The 25,279-nt window shown below is 36.3% G+C and overlaps 1 protein-coding gene across 1 annotated transcript in view; it reads left to right on the top strand.

Moving 5' to 3' along the window:
• The window catches only part of LOC114659708 (ATP-binding cassette sub-family D member 2-like), a 135,263-nt gene extending 112,247 nt beyond the window's left edge, over positions 1-23,016 (top strand). The window contains exons 8-10 of the mRNA XM_028812331.2: positions 3,866-3,950; positions 8,093-8,218; positions 19,409-23,016. Coding sequence (XP_028668164.2) covers positions 3,866-3,950; positions 8,093-8,218; positions 19,409-19,619 — 422 coding nt within the window. The 3' untranslated portion in view covers positions 19,620-23,016. The remainder of the gene's footprint in view (positions 1-3,865; positions 3,951-8,092; positions 8,219-19,408) is intronic.
• The last annotated feature ends 2,263 nt before the right edge of the window (positions 23,017-25,279 follow it).

Here is a 25,279-nt window from a genome sequence, read left to right as displayed (position 1 = left end):
TAGTGAATGCAGTCACAGTTTGTTTGTCCTTCTCCACTTTAAACCCATCTGGAAGAACACCAAACACCGATGTTAATGGGTTAGGAGGGATTGTGACACCAAAGCTGTCTGAAAGGCACTTAAAGATTTTGGTCCAAAACGATTAATTGGTGCAGGCCCAGAACATGTGACCCAGTGAGGCTGGGACTTTATTGCAGCGTTCGCAGGTTGGATCTTGCCCTGGAAACATTTTGGACAGTTTTAGGCGAGACAGATGTGCTCGTTATATAATTTTGAGTTGAATAATTGTATGCTTTGCGCATATGGAGCTCGAGTGAAGTCTCTGCATTGCTATTTTCCACTCCTTTTCTGATATATTAAGAGATCTTTTTCCCATTGTCCTCTTGGATATTTAAAAGGGAGGGACTGCAAGATAATTTTATATATTGCAAAGATGGTGTCTAAGTCCTTGAAATTGAGCAATATTTTTTCCGGCATGGAGGAGGGTGCAAGATGAAGAAAATCGGGCAGGTTCTGTTTAACAAGGTCCTAATTTGAAGATAGTGAAAGAAATGTGTGGCTGGAAAGTTACATTTGGAGTGTAATTGTTTATAGGATGCAAAGATGTTGTCTATATGAAGATCTCTAAGCAATTTAATCCCAAATCTTTTCCAGATATTAAAAACTGCATATGTTTGCGAGGGTTGAAAGAGGTGGTTCTCTTGCAGAAGTGCCACAGATAAAAGATTCTCCATCTTAAAATACTTTCAACATTGGTTCCATATTCTGAGTGAGTGAAGCACAATTGTGTTATTAGTATATTGCCGATAACTTGCAATTATTGGGGCACAAAGCAGGGAATATAAAGACGTACTGCAAGATTTTACTTCCATTGCGGACCAAGCCTGTATATGTTCATCTATTTGTATCCAGGTTTTTATAGCTTGTATGTTTGTTTGCTGCCCAGTAATAAAACTGAAAGTTGGGTAGAGCCATGCCACCTTCTGCCTTAGGTCTTTGTAGGGTCGCTCTTTGGATACGTGGGTGTTTTGAGTTCCAAATAAATTAGGTTATTGTTGAATCTCATTGCTTAAAAAATGATTTATTAATGTATATTGGAATGTTTTGAAATAAAAAAAGTAGCTTAGGAAGAAGAGTGAGATGAAGGGTTGACCATCTATGCAAGTCTTGCTTAATTTTTTCCATACAGACGGCGAAATTTTGTTGATAAAGAGCTTTATGTTTACTTGTGATGTTTACCCCTAGGTATTTAAACTGATCTGCGATGATAAAAGGGAATGTATCCAATCTAATATTATATGATTGAGAATTCACTGGAAAGAGTGCACTTTTATTCAAATTAATTCTGAGATCAGAGATCTTTTGAAATTCTGTAAGTGCTGTTAAGACTGCAGGCACAGACTTTTGTGGATCTGATATATACAGTACCATATCATCTGCATGTAGAGAAATTTTCTGTTCCAGTCCTTCTCTGAAAATCCCCTTTATCTGATAAGAATTTTGACAGTGGACCGCCAGTGGTTCAATGGTGACTGCAAATAGCAGTGGTAACAAGGGGCAACCTTGTCTGGTACCATGTCCTAGTTTAAAGTAGTCTGAACAAATGTTGTTAATACAAACTGAACCTTCTGGACTGGTATATAGTAGTTTGATCCATGGACATGTGTTAGGGCCAAACCCAAATTTCTCTAATGTAGTGAAAAGGTATTTCCATTCAATCATGTCAAATGCTTTTTCTGCATCCAATGATAATAATACAAAAATTATTTCTAAATCAATCTAGAAAAAACAGCAGATGGTACAAAAAGAAAAAAAACAGAAAGAACAAAATCTTTCTTAACTGTTTCATTTAAAAACTTTGTTGTTTGAGTTTTGTGGGTAGTTTCTCAAGAGGCTGGGCCATATGTCAGTTTATGGACTGCTCCCATCCCTCTAAAGGCTTTAGTTCATTAAATAAGCCTTGGAGCTGAGTTTTGTTAACAGTAAAGTTTTGCTGTTCTTTGCTGGTTTATTTGATCTTTTTGCTTCTGTTTATTGGCTTATTCTGATCGATTATGATTTGGATTTGTTTGCTTTTGAATTGTCTTGTTGGCAGCTTTTTTGCCTCTTTTTTTGGTCTTTTGAACATTAGAACTAAAAAGATACAGTGCTGGGAGGCATGGTGTGCATAATTCTTTAGTTAGTTGGTCATGTCTATTTATGTTGTGGTTGAGAAGAAACAATAGGCTTAAGCAATTTCTGATGGTGAAAGACTATGATAAGACAAGCAAAAAAAGCAATGAAGAAACAGTATTAGGTTGTACTCACACTAGCAATTTGTTCTATGCCCAACCACGTTTACCTGCAGACTAGTGTGATCGCTCAGTCCCAGGCCAAGGGTATGGTGCTCTGGCCCACTTGGAAGAGGTGTGCCTGGGCACAGTTCAGTAGGATTGCAGAACAATGTCATAAATGTGCCGAAGCATAGAAAACAGACATGACATCAATGATGCGACAAGTCAAATAGTGCAATTCTCATTTCATTCAAAACCATTTGAGTTAAAAACAGGTTTTTATTTTTACCTTATAGATGAACATGCATTTCAGTTGGCAAGAAAAGCTGCAAATTCCTCCCTTAGAATCATTTGTCTCTGTAAAAATCTTCTTGTACATACAGCAAGATTAACAGCAAAATGCTGCGCTGCACACTCAATAAACCTGTAAGAGAGAATAGAGCGCTATTCCGCCCTACATGATTAAAAAAAAAACTCAAAATAAGTAAAATTATTTTGAAATGCATGTTGTCACTCTGTGTTTGGATCATGACGAAAGCGTGCCCGAGCCCAGAACATTAAGCACAGTGTAAGTGCAGAACAGGGGGGATGGTAGTAGGGAGGAGGGACAGTATGGAACAAACGTGCCTAGAGTGAGTACATCCTTAGTGAGCATGGAGCAAAGGAAATAAAGCAGTGGGGGAGTAAAATGGATGCCACAATTTAAAAAATGCTTATGCCTAAATTGCTTCCTTATACAGGTATGCCTAGCTTAGAAAATGCAACTATGTGGGTGAGGCATTATAGTCAACACAGAATCATTTTGATCAAGGTGAATTTAAACAGTAGCATGGAATCTGTGTGAATGTACTATACAAGGTTTATATACTGTATTTGTGGTCTGTTTGACAGATTGTATGTCTCCTTTCTTCTTGAAACTCTCCATAATAAAGAAGGAATCAAACATTATACAGTTTAGTAAAATCTAAATTATATAAAATCTGCCAAATTACTGTGCAGAAAACAGCTGTGTTAAGCGTGTTATTTGTACAGTCAAACTGTACAGGCGAAACGCAAACCAAGCAAGATTATATAGTATCCTCTCAAATAGCAGTGTAGTTTATTTTTAGCAGAGGAGCCTCTAGAGGGTCAAGGCGGACACAAGGGCTCACAAAGGAGATTGTGTGATTTGATTATGTGGTATAGCATGCCAAAGACTGGCAGAACAGCATACAGGCTTTTAGCTTTATTACTGCTTCTTGTTTTTTTATGTTTCCAAATTACTTTGGCCAGTAATCTCAAGTATACTTTTTCACATGGTACTATTCACAGAGTCCAGCTCAGAAACCAAAGTTTTTATCTCAGTACAGTGTATTTTCTAGTTTGCTTTGTTTTCCATGGTTTTGCCCCAGTAGATTATTACCCACTGAACCAAAAAAATAAAAATTTAAAATACTTTTCTGTGTCTATGGTGGATTATAACTGATATTCTTATGGTCTTTGAAAACTGTTGCTTCGTAAAGTGTAAAATTCTGTTCTCATGAAGTTTGTTATATTGTTTACTATAAAAAGACTATAAGAAAGAAAGAATATAAAGTTATGCTTCTTTTAAGGGTGGGATGCTGTTATGGACTGGAAGGATGTCCTGTCCGGTGGAGAGAAACAGAGAATGGGCATGGCAAGGATGTTTTATCACAAGTAAGTAAGATAAGACTGCTCAGCATTCTTTGTGAGGTTTGATCAATTGGCACATAAAATCTGAATGCCACAATGTCATCAGTCATCTTGGCAATGCATAATAACTGGCAAATCAATACTTCTCAGCTTTTAAGCATAAAATGGAAAATTTTAAATTTGAAAACCAAAAAGGCAAAAATCGTAATAAGTCTTAAAAAGCATAGCAGTAAAGAACCAGAATAAGGTAAAGCATTTTTGAAAGTTTTTCTCTCCACAAGAAAATGTTCTATCCACAAGACTGGAGTAGGTTTATCTCGCGACGATGGCCCAAAAAATGTCATGCTGATGACAGCACACAACTGTTAAATTTTCTGGCTATCCAAAAAATTACAAGATATCTAAAGCTGAGGCCTAGGCCTTTGTAAAAGAACCTTTCTTGCCTTGACTCCAAAATCTAGTTACAAAGTTACAAAAGCCTAGTATACAAATTGAATTTTCAACCCAAACTATAAGTAGGATTTGGCCTACACAGACAAAAAAGTGGAAAGTCCAGTCTGAACACAATCCTTTTAGAGAAGAAAACAAAATAATAAAGAGAGAGAAAAACAGGAAAAACTCAAGTCTTAAACATTTTTCTTAGCTACCACTACGAACCGCATGAGGTAAGTGACATATTAACCCCCTTGTGCACAAAGGGGTTTTTGGCATTTTTGCTTCTAATCTACATACCCAAAAATAAATACTGTAGCTATTACTCTCTGCTTATGTTATAAAGGAGCTACAAATTGCTGAATGATAGAAAGAACGGCACTTCAGATTTTTAAAGTAAAGTACTTACATGATTAAACACCTTTGTTTGCAGTAATATCAGCTAAATAAACCCCCCAAAAAATGATGCTTTAGGGAATTCACTCCATAAAACTGGATTTTACAGTTCAAAACCAAGACATTTTATGATGCACAACCCTGGAATCAATTTTCTTTTGTGCTGTAATCTGTCAGCTTTTATTATGCCAAGTTTAGATTTCATATCCCATAGCATTGCATTATATTGTTTGGCACAAGGTGTTGCCCTGTTTGGAAACATAGTGTCCCTTTTTGAAAATATTTACATTTTTGCTCCTACACAATTTCTCGAAACAAGTATCACAATTTATATTTTTTTAATGTTGTAGAAAAAATATGTATATACACAAACACACACACACACTAGATATAACTCTGAAGCAACAAGTAAATAATTTCTAATTCTGTACATATAATTATGTACTCATCCAAAACTTTACTTTCAAAATTATTTTTCATGCCAGTCCTTGAAAAACTTTCTGTTCACCACTGGACCAAGTCAAACATTACATTCTATACACTAGATTGGAGCTTTTCTGCTGCAATTCACACTTCTTCTCCAGTCTTCTATTGCAGTCGCTCCGCCGAAGTTCAGTGCCTTTTTATTAATTTTACTTGTTGTTGCTTTTTTCTTGCCTTTCACGCCTGGAATAAACAAAGTATGTACACACTATACATTTTCATAACAGTGTCTTTCAGTGTTGGGTTACAAGAGTGGGGACAATGTCTTTGCTATAAGCCAAGAATGCAGAGCTAGTCATACAGACACATACTCCTAAACTAGTGTTTCTCAGCCACTTTTGAGTCACAGGTGGCAGTCACTGGGTTGTGGGCACTAGAGACTTGTTCAAAATATAATCCTCCACACCACCATCACCGAATTGAATTGTGCAGGACATTTTATATTCCGCTTCACAATGCCATCTGACAAAAAGGCAGCACTTTGATTTTATTTACCGTTTTTAATCATGGTCTTTTCTGGGGTGGGCGTGATTAAATATGGTATAAAAATGATCACATGACTCAGTTGATCACTTTAGTGGAGGATGGGGGTGGGATTATACGATTAACAACTTTCTAGCTGAAACGCCTTTATATTTTTTTACTCTCATGTGCTCACAACACAGTGACAAGAGCAGCATGATTCAGAGAAATTTAATCAAAGTGGGGGTCCTCACATGAAACTTTGAGAAGCATGAGTGCAGCATAACAGTACTCACAGGTCCGCTAAGAAACTCTACCTGTACTCTAAGTTGAAATTGAAAGAGCACTGCACAGTAAACTGACATAGGGAGAACGTTCAGCAGACAGTGTCCGGGTAAGGTAATTGAACCAGTGGTGCTTGAACTGCATGCCGCGACATTACGGAATTACACTAAAAGCAGAACTTACAAATCTAGTGTAGCTTCGAGTCCTTCATCAGACATGTTTTTCTCAATAGACTCAAAATTATGATGCGTAAGGTGAGCTGTCACCAAAGCCAATTATTTCTTGTCTTTTGTGCACAGCTTTGACATGTAATATAAATGACCAATCATAGACAACTATACATCATTAGAATGGGCTGAAACTCAGCTATTCAATGGTAATAAGCTTGTCACAGTGTGTGTGGCATGAAGTAGGTGAGATCTTTGGTATATGTGTGCGAATCGCATACTTTAATAAAGAAAGAGAGTAGACTACATGGAAACGTAAGATTTACATGAAATAAGACACCCTTGGGTATATAAAAATACCATAATTGCTTTTGATTGATTTGTGGTTTCACTGCAACAAACGCAGACACCTTTTGAAATATGGCTATGTCCCACTGGTGTGACACCTTATGCATAAGTGGCTACAAAAAAATCAGATTTTTGGGTGTAATATTCCTTTAAATTATGAGGACAGGTAGGTGATTGGTAATAAAGTGTTTCTGAAAGGAAATCATCCTGATGTACTGTATATGCTATTTTTATTAACTTAATTAACCATGTATTTAGTCCATTAACCACATAGCCTCTTGCTTTTTTGGAGTGAAAATAAGCAGAACAGTTCTGTCCCTTTTATGACTTAAACTACTTGGTGGATATTTTGAGTGTTTCTTGGTGTTACTAGAAATCTAAAGGAAACAAATAGTCCGATAATTATGTCTTACTGGAATTTGTTAATCTATACCATAAAACGCTCTCCACACCATAACAGAACCACCGGAATGGAAATCAAGTATTTAGGTCTATATATTACTGTTGGGGTTGTGTGTGTTCTTTGTAAAACTTTGCCCACAAGAGTGAAATTTAGGTGCAATGAGTCATTTAATGTACCTCAACCAGAGAAGTAATTCCTCCTGTAAGGTGTTATTGATGAAAGTTCCTTCTTCTATCTTTGGTTGACATTTGGAGTCATTTGATCCACAGCTGCTTGTCTGATTTTCTTGCATTTGAAAACAATACCTTTTAATTCACAGCCATTGAGTTTGATCTTCCTTTGATATCCACCACAGCTGATATACTCTATTTTTATGTACATTTCAATGTCAGCACCATCTTAGCCACTGTTACTTTGTGGTACTTCACTAAATTTAGCACCCTTTTTCACTAAACCTCCTGTTGCAATAATCAGCCAAAGTCATCGTGATGTCTTTTGAGCCATGATTCCCAACCTATTGAGCAAGTGGGTCTATCCAGCATTTTTACACACTACATTTAGCATGGTGGCATGCTACTAGAGCACTCCAGCCAAAATAAATATTATCTTTTACCCAATGTTTTTTGTAGAAATGTCCAAGAAAAATAGTTAATCTCTTGTTTTCATGGAGAATTAAGATGAAAGAATCACTGATACAATAAGTGTCAATAGGGGCTAACACTGAACAACAGTTTACTGTACTTGTTGGATAATCCACATGTCAAGTATGTACAATGTAGTCCTCGTGTGGCAAAAAAAACTGACCATATACATCATAAAATACCTCTTGCACATAGCTACTCTAACGTAGATCCACATTTTAGGCAGAGCATATGGATCTGTTATTATTCATCCAAATAGATACAACATGTATGCTATGAAAATAATAGTTAATTAGGTAAATAATTTACTCTTTTTGTTTTGTGTTTGTAAATCTATAGCGAATGGTATATCAGTCAATTGAGCTGTGGAATGACCCCTATGTAAATTAACTGTTAAGCCATCTTTAAACAATGTTTTAAATTTTTTTTTTTTTATAGGTATTTGAGCACTTCATTACAAGTGCCCATAGCTAATGCAATTTTGTATAGACGTCTGACATTCTATTGATGTTATCTTTTTAATGATGGTTTTCCCTCTGTTTTCTATAGGCCAAAGTATGCTTTGTTAGATGAGTGCACAAGTGCTGTCAGCATTGATGTAGAAGGAAAAATTTTCCAAGCTGCAAAAGATGCAGGGATTTCTCTGCTTTCTATCACACATAGACCATCCCTATGGTAAGTGCTGGGACATCTGTATTAGAAAAGATAACATTTACTGCCCATATCATTGATGTGCTTCTCATTTCCTACCTTTTATCCTATTTAACTCCTGGTAAGAGCTTTTAAAGGTCTAATTTCATCCGTTTATATTGCTTTCTAAATGTCCTGAGGAATATTTATAAATTGTAAAAACATAGTCATTTAATAAGAATGTATTACAGTGTACTAAAAGTACACAGTGTCATGAAAAGCACAGAGTGCTAACTGTTTTGCTATAAAGCATTTTTTGACCCACTATACCACCTATGCTCCATGCCTTTAGTATCATACATGTATCTATATGCTTTGGACTTTCCTTCCTATTGATTCATTCTGGTCAGGGGTCTGTCACCTTCTGCCTTTCTATTTTTTATTAGATCCTTAATATCGTATTACCACCTTGAGCATTTCGTATTTTTCTGTAGAGTGTATTAAAGGCAGTATATAACATTTTTAGGATGATGATCCTAACTGGGTCAAAGAGAGCAACCAGAATGTTTTGCTTATATGCAATTTAGCTATTCAGTTAATATATACTGTTGTTTTCTGTTTTTCAGTTGGCCATTTGCCTTATTTCTTTTTTCTTAGGCCATTCATTGTCTATAGGCATTTTGTATTTTTGTTCCGTTTTGTGATGGGAGTTTTGTGCTGCGCTAGTAAGACAATTAAAGTGGTACAATATCGGACAGAGCTCCAGATGAAGAATCACTTCATCCAGCTCACAGGTATTTACACTGTGACGCAGCAAGCTTTGGTGTGATGAAGATTTGGAGGAGAAACGCAACCATCTGTTTTCACTATATACTTACTAGGGGGCTTTGCTCGCCAACCTCCACCAAACCCCCCCAGCCTACGCTACGTGCCAGCCACTTCATCTCTCTGCCGCTCGCATTGTGAAGAGGGGGGCTGAACACACCCCAAGTAGACGTGGTCGCTCCTCCAAAACCTCCTCCTAAACAGTGATACAATGGGAAACAAATCCTCCTTTTTGCTCGATCAGCTGCTGGATTGCTGCTGTGCCACCTGAGATGCCTCTACAGCAGCTGTACTTTTGTCTCATTGTCTTTGTCTCTCTTCTCCCCCAGACATCCTCTTCTCCTGTCGGGGGTCCCGCTCCTGAGGCGCGCCCCTATAAAGGGGAAAATTTTCTATTCTTTTAATTGAGAGACGGAATAGTCCCCTCCAACTACACAAGGAGCTCAATTCACTCCTGAAAGAGACTTATGTTTATTTGAAGTGTTTGAATAATGTTTCTGCCTCTAAAATCTTCTGTGTATCTGTGCAACTCTGTGACCCAAGCATCACAGCGTATGTGGATTTCACTTTCACCAAACAACAAATCTTTTAATTCTTGCGGATACGACTCTTCATTGGGAAGAAACACTACTTTTCCCTGATGGCAACAAGAATTAGTTGATCTACAAGTCTCCGACTTAAAGTTTAAATCTGAACAATATAGTCAATCTCTTCTCACTGTTCCGTTATTTCACAGAGTAATAATTTCCAATGGTTTGCGCTAATGCGATCCCCCAGGTGTGGTTAAATATCTCGGCACAATGTCTCGTCTCACGGGATGTGAAAGTGTCTGTCACTCTGAGAAAATCATGTCTCGTCTCCTTCCAAGATTTTTTTTATAATAGAGAGATATGAGTCATGGTGCTTGGACAACAAGCCTTTCAATTTTATTAGAAAAGTTAATCACACACTGAGACATACTTGTATGACTTTGGAGAATAAAAAACTAAAATAGGGGAACATATTTAGCAAAAACATTAATTCAGTTTGACAAACTGACCTGTTTTTAAAGTTTCATTTAACATCTCCTATAGCAGGGATCCACACTTAAAGTCTTCACTGTTGATGATTGCACATTAAACTTAAATGAGGTGCCGCTACATTACTATACTTTTTAGTACCTAGCTTAGTGGATAAAATTTAAGACACTTAGTCCATAGTTTATTCCATAACTTCTTCAAGAATTTTTCAGAAAACAAATAAGAGAAAAGTTATATTGAAAATCAAACATGGGAATAAATGCCACAATATGATTGCATGGGTTAACTCAAAACATTATCCACTGTCCACCCACATCCTATAAAACTCCTAATTAGGCAAATCCGTAAGTTATGGACAAAACGTTTCAGCAGTAACTTACTTGTACATAGGTTTATCAGGAATGTAGATTGTATCAATGTAAAATACAACTTATTTTTGTATAGCGCTGTTCACTATAGGCTCAGAGCCCTATAACTATTCTCAGTTAAAATAGTGTAGATTATACCAATTAATAAATACAGAACTGGTGCACATATAAATGCAGATTTGTCAAAACATACAGAGAACAAGGTAGAACAAGGTAGGCCACTAATTAAATAGTTTTTTTGTCACTTGCTTCCTTAAAAAGCCTATTTACTAAAGAGAAAGAAATTGCATTTAGTCAGTGTTAACTGAACAAGTATTCTCATGGAGTGTTCCAATTTTATTTACAAAGTCTGTGGTGGTGGTCCATTAAACTGGCGGTAATCAGCCTCAGAAAAGGTGCTTTGTTCATTGTAAGTGGTGTGTTAATGTGTTTTTCACTTGACAAAATCATTATCGACCATACCTGGTCTGTTGTAAATGAAGCTGTACCTTCTCATTGTTTATCTCCTGCTAGTAAAAGGTTTATATTCTGGTTTGAGGTTAAATGGAGGATAACTAAAAAGGTCACTGGGAAACCATATTTTCATTATCTATAACTGCAAGGCATTGCATAAACATATTTCATATGTCTTACCAAGAGAACCTATCAAGAATGGAAGTACAATTTAGACATATCAAAACTCTAAGAAATCAGAGTACTGACAAGCTGAAATCACAGATTTTTGTTTTTAATGGGTCAGGCCATTTAGAAGAGTTTACAGAATGACACTAAAAGATTGACAAAGTACAACAACACACATGCATAGTCCAATTAGAGAACAGAATGAACCAGCCATTAAATATCCCGTTAACAGACAGTAATTAAGAATAAGTGTGGTAATGTGCCTTACTGGCATTACCTGTAATTACATAAAATTTGTCAAGTGTCCGCTGCAGTGTTGAGAGGCATTTGTGTGTAATAAAAAGTTAAAGTATAAAGAAAGGAAACTTGCCTTTTTCCTTTTTATAGAATGCAGATAGACATCTTCACTGACCTTATTAGCGCCTTTTGGAGAGTGTTGAGGTAGGTCTCGTGTAGAATGGAGAGACAGCCTTGCCATTATCCGGCCGGGATGGCATTGTTATTCCTTCAGTCCTGCGTGTGCCTCCCGCAACCCAATAACTCTAAAGGAGTAAAAGAAAGGGTGAAGTGTCGCAGTATTAGTTTACCGCGGTTTAGAAAAGGGATCCCATGTCTGTAGTTGTCTGGGCAGTAGCTCAGGGGAAGGACGTGAAAATTTAAAAGTGCTTACGTTAACTTAAGGCAGATGCGCAGTTTGCGTCTCAAAAGCCAGCACAGCTATGCGCGCGCACGCCGGCTGCTTGAACTATTATAGTATTTTGCAGGGCAGGAGATGCCACTTCTCGCAGACGCGTTTTCGTCATCGCATGGTTGTAGAGAGATGACATAGGTCAGCTTAATTGGTCGGCACAAGGGCGCCGAATATAAAAGGGACTCGTGGCCCCTAGATGTTGGTTCTTTTCTGACTAGATCTTCTTGGAGAAAGGTACTCGGTAGAATAGTTGTTGAATTTACCAAGCATTACGGCTTTTGCCTTGTTTTTGTAAATATTTGTTCTTGTATAAATATCTCTGGAGTAATTTTGGTGGAGGTATTTATATGGGTTATGGGTTTTGGTGCACTGTTTATTTTTGTATATAGTCACTATTTTTGAGCTTCATTTACTTACTGTTTTTGTGTGTCTTTTGCCATATTGGACTGTGTATTAATATATAAATTCCGCAGGACATTATTTTTGTTAAGTGCACCTGTAAATAAAACCTCACTTATTTTTCCAAAAACCCAACCTTTTTTGTGTCCGTGTCTCCCTGTCTTACACTATCATCCTGGTCACGCTCGGTCCCACATACTAGACACCTAGAGTGTAGGCTGGTGTCCCTAATTCCCACTACACGGGGTGTCACAATAAGAACAAGCTAAGGTATTTCAGCAGCTTGCTGTTGCTGTAGCTGCCTAAGATGGGGTTCTCTGTATTTGTCCAGTAAGACTTTGATGAAAGTACAGTACCTGTTTTTCACAAGTGACCTAACAGCGAAATGAAAGCCGAACCTCTGTGCAACATTCTACAGACAAACTGGAAATTTTGAAGTTAGAGAAATTGCCTAATCCAAAATTATTTCCATGAACAATATATCGAAATACAAACCCAGATCATTTAAATATACTCTAGATGCAGCTGTGGATCTGTGCAGCCTATCGTTTTTGGAGTATGGCCAAATCATCTGAGAAGTATCTAGCACTGATACTAATGTGATGAGCAACACCTTAGTCAGTAATTGTATATAAACCTGGGCTGCATTTCCTGAAAGCGTCATAACACTAAGAACATTGTTAAATCCTTTCTAAAACTGAATGTCAATAACTATTGTTTCTCAGACCTCATCATAACCAGAGTATCACGTTAAATCCTTTGTAGTCTATGTGCTTCCTAACCCAACAGTTAATCACTAAGTGCTCCTTAAATGAGCTTCCTGTTGCGCTGACTGTATCCACAGACGGCAGTTGCCCCACAGAATATATTAAATTCATGTTATGACAGCTCTCTGAACATTTGGAATACTAAGATTTATACTTTGTGGCGAGCAGCTGGGGGCGGTACCCAGCTGGGATGCCCGGAAGGACCGGAGGAGGGATTATGCCTCCTCCAGACCACGAGGGGGCGACCACCCTGGTGGCTGTGGGGACCAGAGTTATTATAGTTTTGACTATTTTTGCTAGTTTTTATTTTTATATTACTTCAGGTCTTAATTTTAGTTTTAATTTAGTTTTCGTTAGCCTTCATGCCATATTTTTAGTTTTAGTTTAGTTTTTATTTTACAAAGTCATTTTTATTTTATTTTTATATTTATTAGTTTCAGTTTTAGTTTTAGTAATTATAGTATGGTTAAAGCAATTTTGTGGAGGTTAATTTTTGCGCCACAATGAGAGAACTGTAGACTTAATAATTTTGGAAATAACATTTATTTAATATCAGTAGAAACCTATAGGTATGTCCTGTTAAAAAACAAACAAAAATAAACCCAGATACTGAATTTGAACTGACTGTGGAACACACTGCAGTTTTGCATGCAAAATAGTAATCCTAATTTAAATGGTATAATTGAAACAACAAATGCTTCTTTCTCCTTTGCACAATTTACTAAAGCCCCACCATAACAGTGATACAAAACAGCCTGACTGATTCAATTATACATCTTTCTGTTAATTTTCAAGAAAACTCTGTGCTCTAGAGAAGTGGTCATTCTGTTTCGCAATCCAGATGACAACTGTCCACAAACTGAAAATATGCGTTCAACAAATGCTTGTGAGGCCGGGGCACACACAAGGTCCAAAGCCACAGGGCTAAGTTTAGGATACACAGCCACCCTGGCTTGCCAGAACTGAAGAGGATTTCCAGTAAAATCCCCCTGCCTAACCTCCTCCTGATATTTCTGCATTTCAAGTGGAGCACTTTCAGATGGCCAAGGCTGGTTTTCAGGGTTTAAGCTATTTATTTTATTAGCCAAGTACTTGTATTTCTGAAGGACTGTAATGTTTGCTGAAACGGCTACTGTTTGTGTAGACTCATCTTGTTGTGCTTCTATGGTGTGATTGTGTTTCGCTGCCTCGGTCAATACAAATAACTCTGCTGTTCTTTTCAAAGATATTAGTTCAGGAGACTGTAGGGTTAGAGAGACAGTTGGATCCATTAGACATGCGGCTGCAGGGACTGGATCAAATTGGTCACTAATGGGATCTAACAGACATGTAAAACGTTGGCGCAAACACTTGAGAAGAGCTTGTGCCAAATTTTTCTCTCCACTAGTTGACTGGAGATGTGCCTCCAGGTTTAGCAGGGAAGGTATCACCTCTGACAGAGACTGGCTATCTGTTTGAAGCTGATCTGTGTGCATACCAAATGGCTCCAATACTTTAAGTTGGTTTTCCAACTTGGCCCAATCACTGGTTAACAGTGTATCTATCCCGAGTTCATCAAGAACCTCATTAAGTGTAGCTTTAGTTTCCAGAAGTCGCTTCAGCATGTCAAGTGTACTGTTCCACCGTGTGGGGCAGTCACGAATCAGTGTTTGGCCACACCTTTAGAAACAAACAGAGAATAATGTTATTGTAATGAAAAGGTAAGAAGTTTAAACAAAATAATCACTTATTCCTAGTGCATCATAGAATAAGTAAATGATAATTTTGGTCAAAGCCACTATTATTATTATTATTATTATTGTTAGTCACTATTGGTGTGAATTTCCCCTTGGGATTAATAAAGTATCTATCTATTTATCTATCACCACTGTGGTTGCAGGATTTTGTTTTGTTCAGTTTCACAGTCAAAGAGTCATCTTACCTCTGTAACTGATCTCATTTAATAAGCTGGCCTCATTTTCTCTTCTCATATTCAGAAAAGCTTTAAAGTGTGATTTTTTTTTTTTAAATAAAATATTTAGAAATATTGTCTTTTTCTATAGTACAAATGGTCAATTCTTTGTGATTTTCCAATTAATTGTTCTTTTTCTGTCTAGTTTAATCCCATAATTGTACCATGATAATAAGCAGACACTGGGGCAAACAATGTTGAATGCTAAAAGCTGTCTGCCTGCCACAGCTTTTCCAACAATAGTAAATAATGGAATACATAACCAGAAAAACTGGAAATGAAAAATTATGACAATGATAAAATTCTTAAAAACCAAGATAAAAAGAAATTAAATTGTTACTGTGTACCATACTATGTACCAATGCCTGATGCAGTCTAATAACATTTTTCCAAATTTAGTTTTATAATTTGTATATGGACACCAAATCTGGACAATAACTGCTCAATTAGGCTAGGAGTTCAATTAAAAACAAAACATGGCTGTAATGAAAACCTGCAGTCACATGGCGTTCCCAGGATTGAGTTTGAGAACAATTTGTCTATGGGATTACTTACTAAATATTAATACATAAATATCTCAAGTCAGTTAGTATTATAAAACAGGCTAAAGTCACACCTTTTAATCATTTGCTCATTTGCTACCGAAGATTTCCTGACAGAATGAATAAGGTTCCTGGCTTTGTTAACAGCAGCACTGGCTCCTGATTGTTTCATGGCATCTTTCAATGCAAGCTGAAGTGTGTGTGCCATACAAGGCATACGTCGAAACCTGGATATGTCTCCGTCTTGAAAGAAGTCTGTTGATTCTGTTAAGTAATCAAATAAATCACAGTTCAGCTTAATGTGTTTTAGGAAATGTTTTTTCTTGGTTCAATTTTGTCTTTTCTCCAATGTAGATTTTATGTATATTATTTATTACATGTTATTTAATTTTATATATTTGTTTTTTTTCAGTCTTGTAAAAAACTTAAAGCTGCATTGAATCATTTGAAATAAATAATAGTTTTTATTATTTATTTTACAAACAGCCTCCAGAATCATCTATTAAGTTTAATCTATAAATATAACACTACAAAAGAAATAATTTTTAAATATGATAATTTATAACTATTTTACCAAGACTAATTAAAATGTAATGTGCTGTATAAATGTGCTAATGTGTTATATTATTACAAAATATAACAGACTAGAGAGACAATGGATACATATTGGATGGTTTGCTGACCATTTATCATACATGCCACAATCTTGCTGCCTGAAACAAAAAGTATCAAGCAGGATATACTGAGCTACTTAGCCAATATTTTTTAACTTACCTTGATCAGAGACGCTCATCTCTTCTTCCTCTGTATCCGAGTCCGACTCAGATTCAGTTGAATCCAGCTCGATGAACTGCTGTGCAGAATATTCTCCTTGCCTCCGCGCTTTCCGTAGTATATCTATAGCTTTTACTATGTTTGCTCCATTGTCTGTCACTATAATCATAACCTTGTCTTCTGTTATGTCCCACTCATCCAGAGTACTGTCGATAGCGTTTGCCAAAGCTTGTCCCGTATGCGGATGACATATGCGTCGTAAACTTAACAAAGCATGCTGTGCTTGGTTTGTTGGTGAATGATAAAAGCATGCAGAAATTCCCAAAAACGAAGCCGTCAGACCCCTTTTACTCCATCCGTCTATACAAAGGGTTAGTTTCCGAGCTTGTTGGACCATTTCTTTGATACGCTGTGTTGCTGTATTCATTTTATGTACGATGAGCGCATTTATTCGTGCAGCATGTGGCATGCTAAATTTGGGATCAAGAGAGGAAACAAATTTTCTGAATGAAGGCAAGTCACACAGCCTAGTAGACATGCCAGTTTCAATAAACAAGTTTACTTGGGCGTCTTCGCGTTTTTGGTGTTCAGCTGAGTTTGTACCCCAATTTGCTGTCCTCTGCAAACACGATGTTAATGTCTGCTGTCTTGTATGATGTGTACTAGAGGTTGCATGTATACTCAAATTGCACTCGCTTTGCAGCCTTTCTTTTTCTTTACCCAGAAATATCTCGTATGCTAATTTGTGATAGCTATTTAGGTGCACTTTAAGGTTTGTTGGGTTTTTACCTTTAATCTGTACAGCACACAACGCACCCTGCTCCAACACTATGCACTTACTGTTGTTGCTTTCAGCATTATATTCGAAAAACTCCCATACGGCGCTGTGTCGTTTTCTTCCGGACATGTTGATCGCTGATACCCTCTGATCAGATAAAGTTTATATACTGAATTTCACCACCTACAGGGCAGGACCGGAAGTTTATGAAAATGCAAAAATAGATTCTGCCGCGTTCTTTCAGACATGTTCAGATTTTTTTAGAAATTATTATTTTATTTCACTTAGTCTTTTAAGCTACTGTAATCGTTCCGTATCGTTTTAGTTTTTCGTCTCAGTTTTGTTATTTATTTTATTTCAGTTTACGAAAATGTTTTTTCATTAATAGTTTCAGTCTTCGTTTTCGTTTTAGTTTACGATTATTACCTTGGTGGGGACCACGGGAAAGGAGCTTGGAAGCTCAACCCTATAGGGGCCCGTGGTCACCGCCAGGGGGAGCCCCGATGCCTGAGGAGCCATGGTCCTCAGCACCTCCGCTACACCCGGAAGTGCTGGGGGGAAGAAGACCAGGGACACCCGGAGTGCTTCCGGGTGCAGAGCCAGCACTTCCGCCACACCAAATGAGTGCCGGCAGGCGCTCATTGGGAGGCACCTGGAGCACATCCGGGTGGGTTTAAAAGGGGCCGCCTCCCTCCATTCGATGGCTGGAGTCAGGAGGAAGAAGGCAAGAGCTCCGGAGGAGAGGAGTGGAGGCAGACCCAGAGAGAAAAGACATTGTAGAGAGGCCTGGACTTTGGGCCTTAAAGTGGGTTGTGTGCTGTGTTTCACTGATAATGTATAATAAATGTGTGCTAGTTTTGGAACCAATGGTGTCTGCCTGTCTGTATCAGGGCCGTATCCCACAACTTATATTATTTTAATGATGAAACCCAATAAAGCATTCACACTGTGACTTTTTATAGATACGTTGCTAAATGTATTTACATAATTTAGACTGTTAATAATTACAAATTAGTAAGTTAATATTTCTGTGTTCTTTAAAAGTTAAAAGTGTTCTAAGGTTGCAGCTAGCTTTACGTTCATGGAGGCGTTTTCTGTGTTGCCTTTTTTTGGGTGACTTCAGGGGCAGTGTGAGAAAGGATGTACTTTATACTTATTAATAAAGTGCTGCTTAAAAATTGTTTTGAGAAATCCTTGTTAAAGTAACTCATATGTGACACATGTGCATTGTAAAATTGCTTGTTAATTGCTAAGATTCATCATTTTTGGGAAACAGCCTTATTTATTTAGCATAGTGAACATGTGAATCTGCATACTTGTGTGTTAATTCTAGAATCTACTGTATATTGACATGACTCTGCTAACAATTAATGAGTATATTTCTGCTGCAAAAACTTTACTTTCCTAAAAAGTAAACAAAACACTTAAAAAATAAATTCTGTAGAAATATAGTTAGAAATACAATTAATTGTGGTAGAAGTAACTGTTATGAAATCATACTTTGTTATGTGATAAATGAGACTGATGGAAAAAAAAAGCTACTAGGACAGTTTATTCTCCTTGTTGAGCAGTATATAGGATGCTTACACAACAGCAAAACTCTTAAGATTTGTAGAATCATGCTGTTTTCAGACTTGCTGTTTTGAATTGCAAAAAGTACAGTTTGCATTAAATGTACTGTAAGAATTCAATTTGTAGACAAACTTGTGAATGTGACTCAGAACTACAGTTCATTTTTTTTATCAAAGTGGACATAGTCATATTTGGTCAGTTTTTTTCAATCATATTCCTACCACTAGGGGACACACTTACTGTTTATTGTAAATGGTATTCACAGTTGCAATGCTCCATATGTATCAGAAACTATTCTCTGAACCACAGAAATTGATACCCATGAGGCACCTTGGTAAAAAAAAAAAAAAAAGAAGAGTGGAAAAATGGTAGATTCAGATATGCTGAGTAGTAACATGAAAATGCCAATTTTTATATAAATAACTGTGTCATTTAATTGTTTAACTCTGAATATGCAAACTCAACAAGCAGAAAAGTCATTATTCCTGCCATGTAATAATGACTCTTGACAGCAGTTTACAATGAGGGAAGTAAACCGTAAACTACCTGACTGTTGTTGATACACAACCTCCTTTATTTTAAATGCTATTTTTGGTAGACGTTCTTTTTGTATTAGTGTTATTCATTTTAGATCTTTTTCAACTAATCCAATGCAAATAAGCTTCATTTTTAGATCTTTTTCAACTAATCCAATGCAAATAAGCTTCATTTTTATATAGATTGTCATTTTTTATTATTTTTCAATCTGATGTTTAATTGATTAATGTACAATAAATGCTTGTAGGTTACTTTGAAGTGTTTAGCGATTCTTGGGACATCACATAATAGATCAAAATGAAAAATAATATGTAAGGGCTAATATGCTTTTCTGCCTGACAAGACATGTCAGTTCAGAGAGTAAAACATTGATTTCTGTTTTCTTTTGCAGGAAGTACCATACACACCTTCTACAGTTTGATGGTGAAGGGGGTTGGCGTTTTGAGCAGCTGGACACAGCGACTCGCCTTTCTCTCACAGAGGAGAAACAAAGACTAGAATCCCAGCTTGCGGGGATTCCCAAAATGCAGCACAGACTGAATGAGCTGTGCAAAATCCTGGGAGAGGACTCTGTGCTAAAGACTTCTGACAATGAGGATTAACTCAAGTCCCTTCATTAGCAAAAGGGACTCAAAAACTCAAATCTAAAGGAGTGTTAACATGATGTCATTTAGATCAAAGTGATTTTATTCTGCTTGACTTGTATGTTTTCCAGTCTTTTGTTGTATACTGTATGTCTCTCATTTACATTGACAAAAGGCTTTTATTTTGAGTATATTTACGATATTTACATTCATTATGGAGCTGTTAAGCACTTTACCCTATTTTATAAGAATATTTGGTTACAGAAATATTTTTAGCACCTTAAGCTTGTTCTTTCCATCAACTGGCAGAAGTACATAAAACATCAAAGAAACCATAATGTGGTTGAAAGGTGGAATTTAGTAAGTGTTATTCTGCCATTGCACTGATTTTAAGAAAACATTGCTCTTTGTTTTTTTTCTGTTAACTTTGTTGTAAACTTTACATTTGAGACAATATTACTTTGGGCAACATATCAAGCAACAAGCAACATAATAGCGACCCCATTACCTAGGGCTGCATCACATAATTAGCTTAGTATTTATTTTATTCTTTTTTTAATGTGAATGTAGTGTATAAGCATGCCTTCGCACTCATTTAACTGTGAAATGTTAAATTTCTTTGTATAATAAATATACTGTAAGTAGATGGTCATATAGGAAACATTTTAGGGAGCAATATCAGTGAAGATATTGAACATGAGCGTATCTGCATTGGAAAAATAAAGATTTGTCATAACAGAGACGTTTAAAAAAGAGCAATTGTTAAGATGAAGGCAGAAACAGAGCAGGTGGCTTCATACTGGCAGTGGTGAAGCTGATGCTGATGTAGGTAGTTTAATACAATCTCACTATTCAGAGGTGCAGGAATAGCATCTTTTTAATTGGCTTATTAAGTTTTTGATGCCACATTTTCAACTAGTGTTTTGTTTACATTACTTTTTTTTAAGGTTTTAGAATCATAGTTTCATGGCTTGGTTCATAGTGCTTTATATGTAACCTCTTCCGGCATGGTCGAAGTTGACAGTATGGTGAGGTGGCAGAGACTAACTCTTTAGTCTATATCGTTAAGCAAGTGACAAACGTGCATTCAAAGGACTGATGATCTGTGAAATGTTTTTAAAACCTCACATTAGTTGTTTTGAATTTGTTTTGTTTTGTGCAATACTTGATTTTTTTTGTCTAAAGTAGTGTATTGGACCACAGAAGAAGTGTAGGTACTTGCTAACAGTGTTTCATGTGAATTTAAAATTTGGATATGCAATGAATCAATGCATATGGATGATAATTTAATACACTGGAAAATAGGGGCTTCCCATATAACTTAAACAGAAAAACTTGAATGTATAAAAGGCAACACAAGGAGTATTTAGCACTGCAGTTAATTTCTTCCATACTTTCCATAGGGGTTTGTGTGCACACATCTGTTGTGTACATTTGATGTACTGAATGTACAAGTAATCCTTTACTTGTAATAGAAACACACATAGAACCGGGACATGCACCTTGTTCAGTTTCTGTGTCCTGGTGTTGGGGGAAGAGCAACATAATCAAACGGGTAAATTATAATAAAATTTTAGTTTTTAAAATGTTAGTTTTTACAGTATTGCTTAGTTACCCTGAAGCATGCTGCTTTACTGTAAGTGCCAGCTTACACTTTTTAAATGTCATTTGCATTTCACCTTGAAGAATTATGAACAAAGTAACTAAATATTAATCTAGGATGTAAAAGCACATATATGGGTAGTTTACATTTGTGATGCATGCCTACTTTATTTCTGTCATTTTTTTTCAAAAAAATGTTTTGAATGTTTTAACAATTTGACAAAGTTTATACTAAAATCACTGAATAACATACATTTTCAACATGAAGTACAATAGGAGTAGTCTAGTGGTTTGGGATGATTATGCCCTATGATGCAGTGGCCTCTCATTGTAGGGTCTCTTTGCTTTATTTGTTGCAATCCCCAACCCGACGTCACCACCACCACTTCTTTACATACGACAAACATGAAATGGGTGAACAAAGTATTTTTCAGTTTTAGTTACCTGGAACGTTACTGTATGTTGGAATCTGTTGCAGTTACAGTAACAATGTGCGTACATATCTATTTTTTGATAACATAGTGATGACAATTTTTCTGAATTAGTGAAGCATGAGAAATTAATGTGTTAATGAATCCTGCCTAATCCTATTTTAAATTTTTATTATGTGCACCTACAGTTTTTTTATTTACTACAGGAAGAACATCAGTTGAATGTGACAGGCAAAGTCTGTAGTAAATAAACACTTTTCACTTTATCTGTGTGACTAATATGCAAAATGCATCAAGGAAAGAGACTGGCATGCTAAGAAAGTTTTAGCTGAGTTTTTCTGTGCCTCCAGGGCCACCTGTCTGTAGAAGGCACCACGTGAAGCATAAAGATATAGGATTAGACGCACTTCATCCCAGACAGCACACATTTAGGTCACCAAGTCTGCGGGAGTCCTCTACGAAAGCCATTTATGCACATCATTCTGAAATGATCTGAAGGAAATCGTAGAAGTAAGATTACTTACAATCTTTAATTATTTTTCCTAGAAATCCTTAAATATTGCAAATCTTATTTTTTGACAAAATGCTGCCTATTTCTGGATTACTAATGTGAATAGGAAAAACATATTAGTTTTACTTGGTGGGAAAAAAAGTACTTCCAACTGTTACCATTTTTTACAATTGAGTTAGTTATTTTTTGTAACAAAACTGTTTCATTTTAATCCTTTTCTAAATGTGCTGTGTGTTTTATTTACAAAAATTCCAACAATTTCACCATGTTGTTTTTAGTCTTTTAAAAAAGTACACTATGTTTATTTCTTAGAGACTCATTGAAAAGACTAATGAGTAATATTGTGAAAACTGTGAGTTGGCCTTTTACTGCTTACAGAACACTAAATATTTTTCATATATCAACTTTTTGGCTGTTTTAAACTGAACAACACAGAAAACAAAGTGTTCTGATTAGTAGGCTGAACAATAACAGGAACATATTCTTTGGGGAACCATTGCTGATCTTTAAAATGTGCTCTCTTGGTGGAGCTTTTTGTTCTCTTTTTGTTTTTTCTTTTTTGTAAATGTAGTTTGCAAGCATGTACCTTATCTGTGACATTTTTGAAAACTGTTTTTTCTAATGTTTTACCTCATGCCAACTTTCTTCAGAATGATTGTTACATTTTTGTTGTATATGGCAGAATTTAGACTGCTAAACTAATGGAACGTTGTTACTATTTGCTTCATTACTGTTTTTTTTTTCTTGTTTTCTTGTAAAGTTCAAGAAGGTTAAGACACATACCGTACTTAGCAGCTCAGGGTGTTTGTATGCTTGCTGTAAAGAGCAATTAAAAGTGTCTGTATGTTTTATTAAAGGCGTCTTTGATATAGCGGATTGTTTTTGGAGCCTTTTTTGTCATCCAAAATCAATTGATATATCAAATGATGATTTTGTCTGTAAACCCAAAAAATATATTTTTCAGACATGTTTTCCACAGATTCATGTCACAAGAGCAAAAGAAGACTACAGAATACCAAAGCAGGACTTCAGTAATCCGCAACACTTATTTATGAAAATAAATTTTGGCCATAATATGCAAGTGGTTGTGGAAGTAGTAGTGTACTAAGTACTGAATTAAACACCATAAAAAGAAATATTCTATGCATAAAATATCTCCCTTTGACCTTCAGTCATGAGTAGTAGTGTTTGTCTTTCCAGGTACTCCTGGACTGACCGCTGCTATCTTTCTAGTTTAGTCCCAGCAACCATGCCAAAAGTGTGTAGAGGAGACAAAGTCAGAGGTCATCTGCTGAAGCCCTCAGTCAGACCTATTTCAGCACTCCCAGGAGAACTTCAGAAAAAAAAACTGTGGTCAACAAGAACAAATATGTAAAATGTAAGTGAATAATTTATGCACTGTTATACATCCTAACATATGAGCTAAAATAAGTTCTTGATAAGAACAAGCCATTTAGCCAACATAGTTTTAAATTTCCAGTTTGACTTTTTCAGTATGTCCTTCTAAATGAAACTTGAATTAAAGTATACATATTTTTCAAATTAGGATGATATTTGTATGGTCAGCATCTTAAATACAGGGAAAATCTCCAGATTCTACCTGTAATTTGATAAGGAAAATTAGCCTCTCCTAAATTAAATATATATGTGTATATATATATATATATATATGTATATATGTATATATATATATATGTATATATATACTAGCTGCCCCCCTCGTCTCCGGCCACGTAGTAGTGAAACAGGACAAATGTTAAAAAAATCAATTAAAAATTAAAAAAAATGTCATTTGTTTTGAGTAGAATTTATATTGATAGCTTTCCTATCCGAGGGGCTATTGATATACAATATTTTTGGTTTTGGAAGACATATAGGTTTCTTGGGGAACTAAAATAAAGATGTCCGTCACAATTAGAGGAATGCATGGGATTAAAACCTTCTCGTCAATGACACATCCTGTGATGATTATCGCCTCTATGATGTTATTCTGAAGTTGACAGACCTAGTACCATTGCAAAGTTTGGGTGGGCTCAGGTTTCTCATAAAGATAATCAGTGCTACTACTTTCTCAATGCTAAGTTGTGGAGTGGCATGCCAGGAGAATTAATGGAATTTAAAAATTCTGTAGGATAATGCACCGAATCCTTATCTTCTATAACAGTATTTATTGAAGTGAATGTCAGAGACCGCATGTCAAACAATTTGAGTACCAATTGATCAATTTTATCAACAGCGTCATTTCTTGGAGTGAGGATAGAACGTTCTCCAAACTAAGAAAGGATGATCTAGAGTTAAAGGCATGTCAGGGTATACTGCAGTAGTAAGTTTGTTCAAATCTTGAACTGAGGTGCACAAATCATCATTGTTTATTGCAATAGCGCTGTCTGTAAGGAACCATTCCCCACTTTCAGTAGTAGCTGGGAAAATTTTGTGGTTCCATCCCCAAGCAAAAAGGTGCGCATATTGAGAGTCAGTGACAGCTTGGTGACTTCACTTCAAATAGATGAGCACTTAAGGCATGCATCCACCTCGTCCGCACGAGTTGGACTTGGGATGATGGGCAAAGTCTGGTGGAAATCTCCTGTGAAGAGAACTGTAACTCTAAAATACATATAGCTCCAATGTCTCTCTCAAAAACGTCAATCGTTACTCCTTAACAATCTGTAGATGATAATGTCTGCTGAACAAACAGTTATCGCTAGCTAAGCGGAGGCAAGGCATGCTCCAACACGTTGCAAGAGATAGACAGACTCGAATGGAGGCTGCCGCATCAGTGAGGAGGACCCTGTCCTGCTCCCCACTCCTGAGATCCTGCTTCCCCCTCAGCCCGCAGCCTTTCTCTCATTCAAGCAAATAAATCGATGCCGCAAGCAAACTATGATACTTAGCGCAATGAGAAAACTCACAAAATCAACCGGAATGTTCAAGCAAATTATAGAAAAAAAAAACCTGATCTAATTCTGTTAAGTAGTTCTGTTGTGAAAAGTGGACAGACATATAGACAGACAATCGTTTGTTGGATTTATATATATATATATATATATATATATATATATATATATATATATATATATAATTCTTATAGAACAGCTACACATCTCTATATATAAAATCCAACGTCTGTATGTCTG

The sequence above is a fragment of the Erpetoichthys calabaricus genome, chromosome 1 (genome assembly GCF_900747795.2).
Source record: "Erpetoichthys calabaricus chromosome 1, fErpCal1.3, whole genome shotgun sequence".
In the NCBI taxonomy this organism is placed as follows: Eukaryota; Metazoa; Chordata; class Cladistia; order Polypteriformes; family Polypteridae; genus Erpetoichthys; species Erpetoichthys calabaricus.
This window is presented reverse-complemented; position numbering and strand designations above follow the sequence as displayed.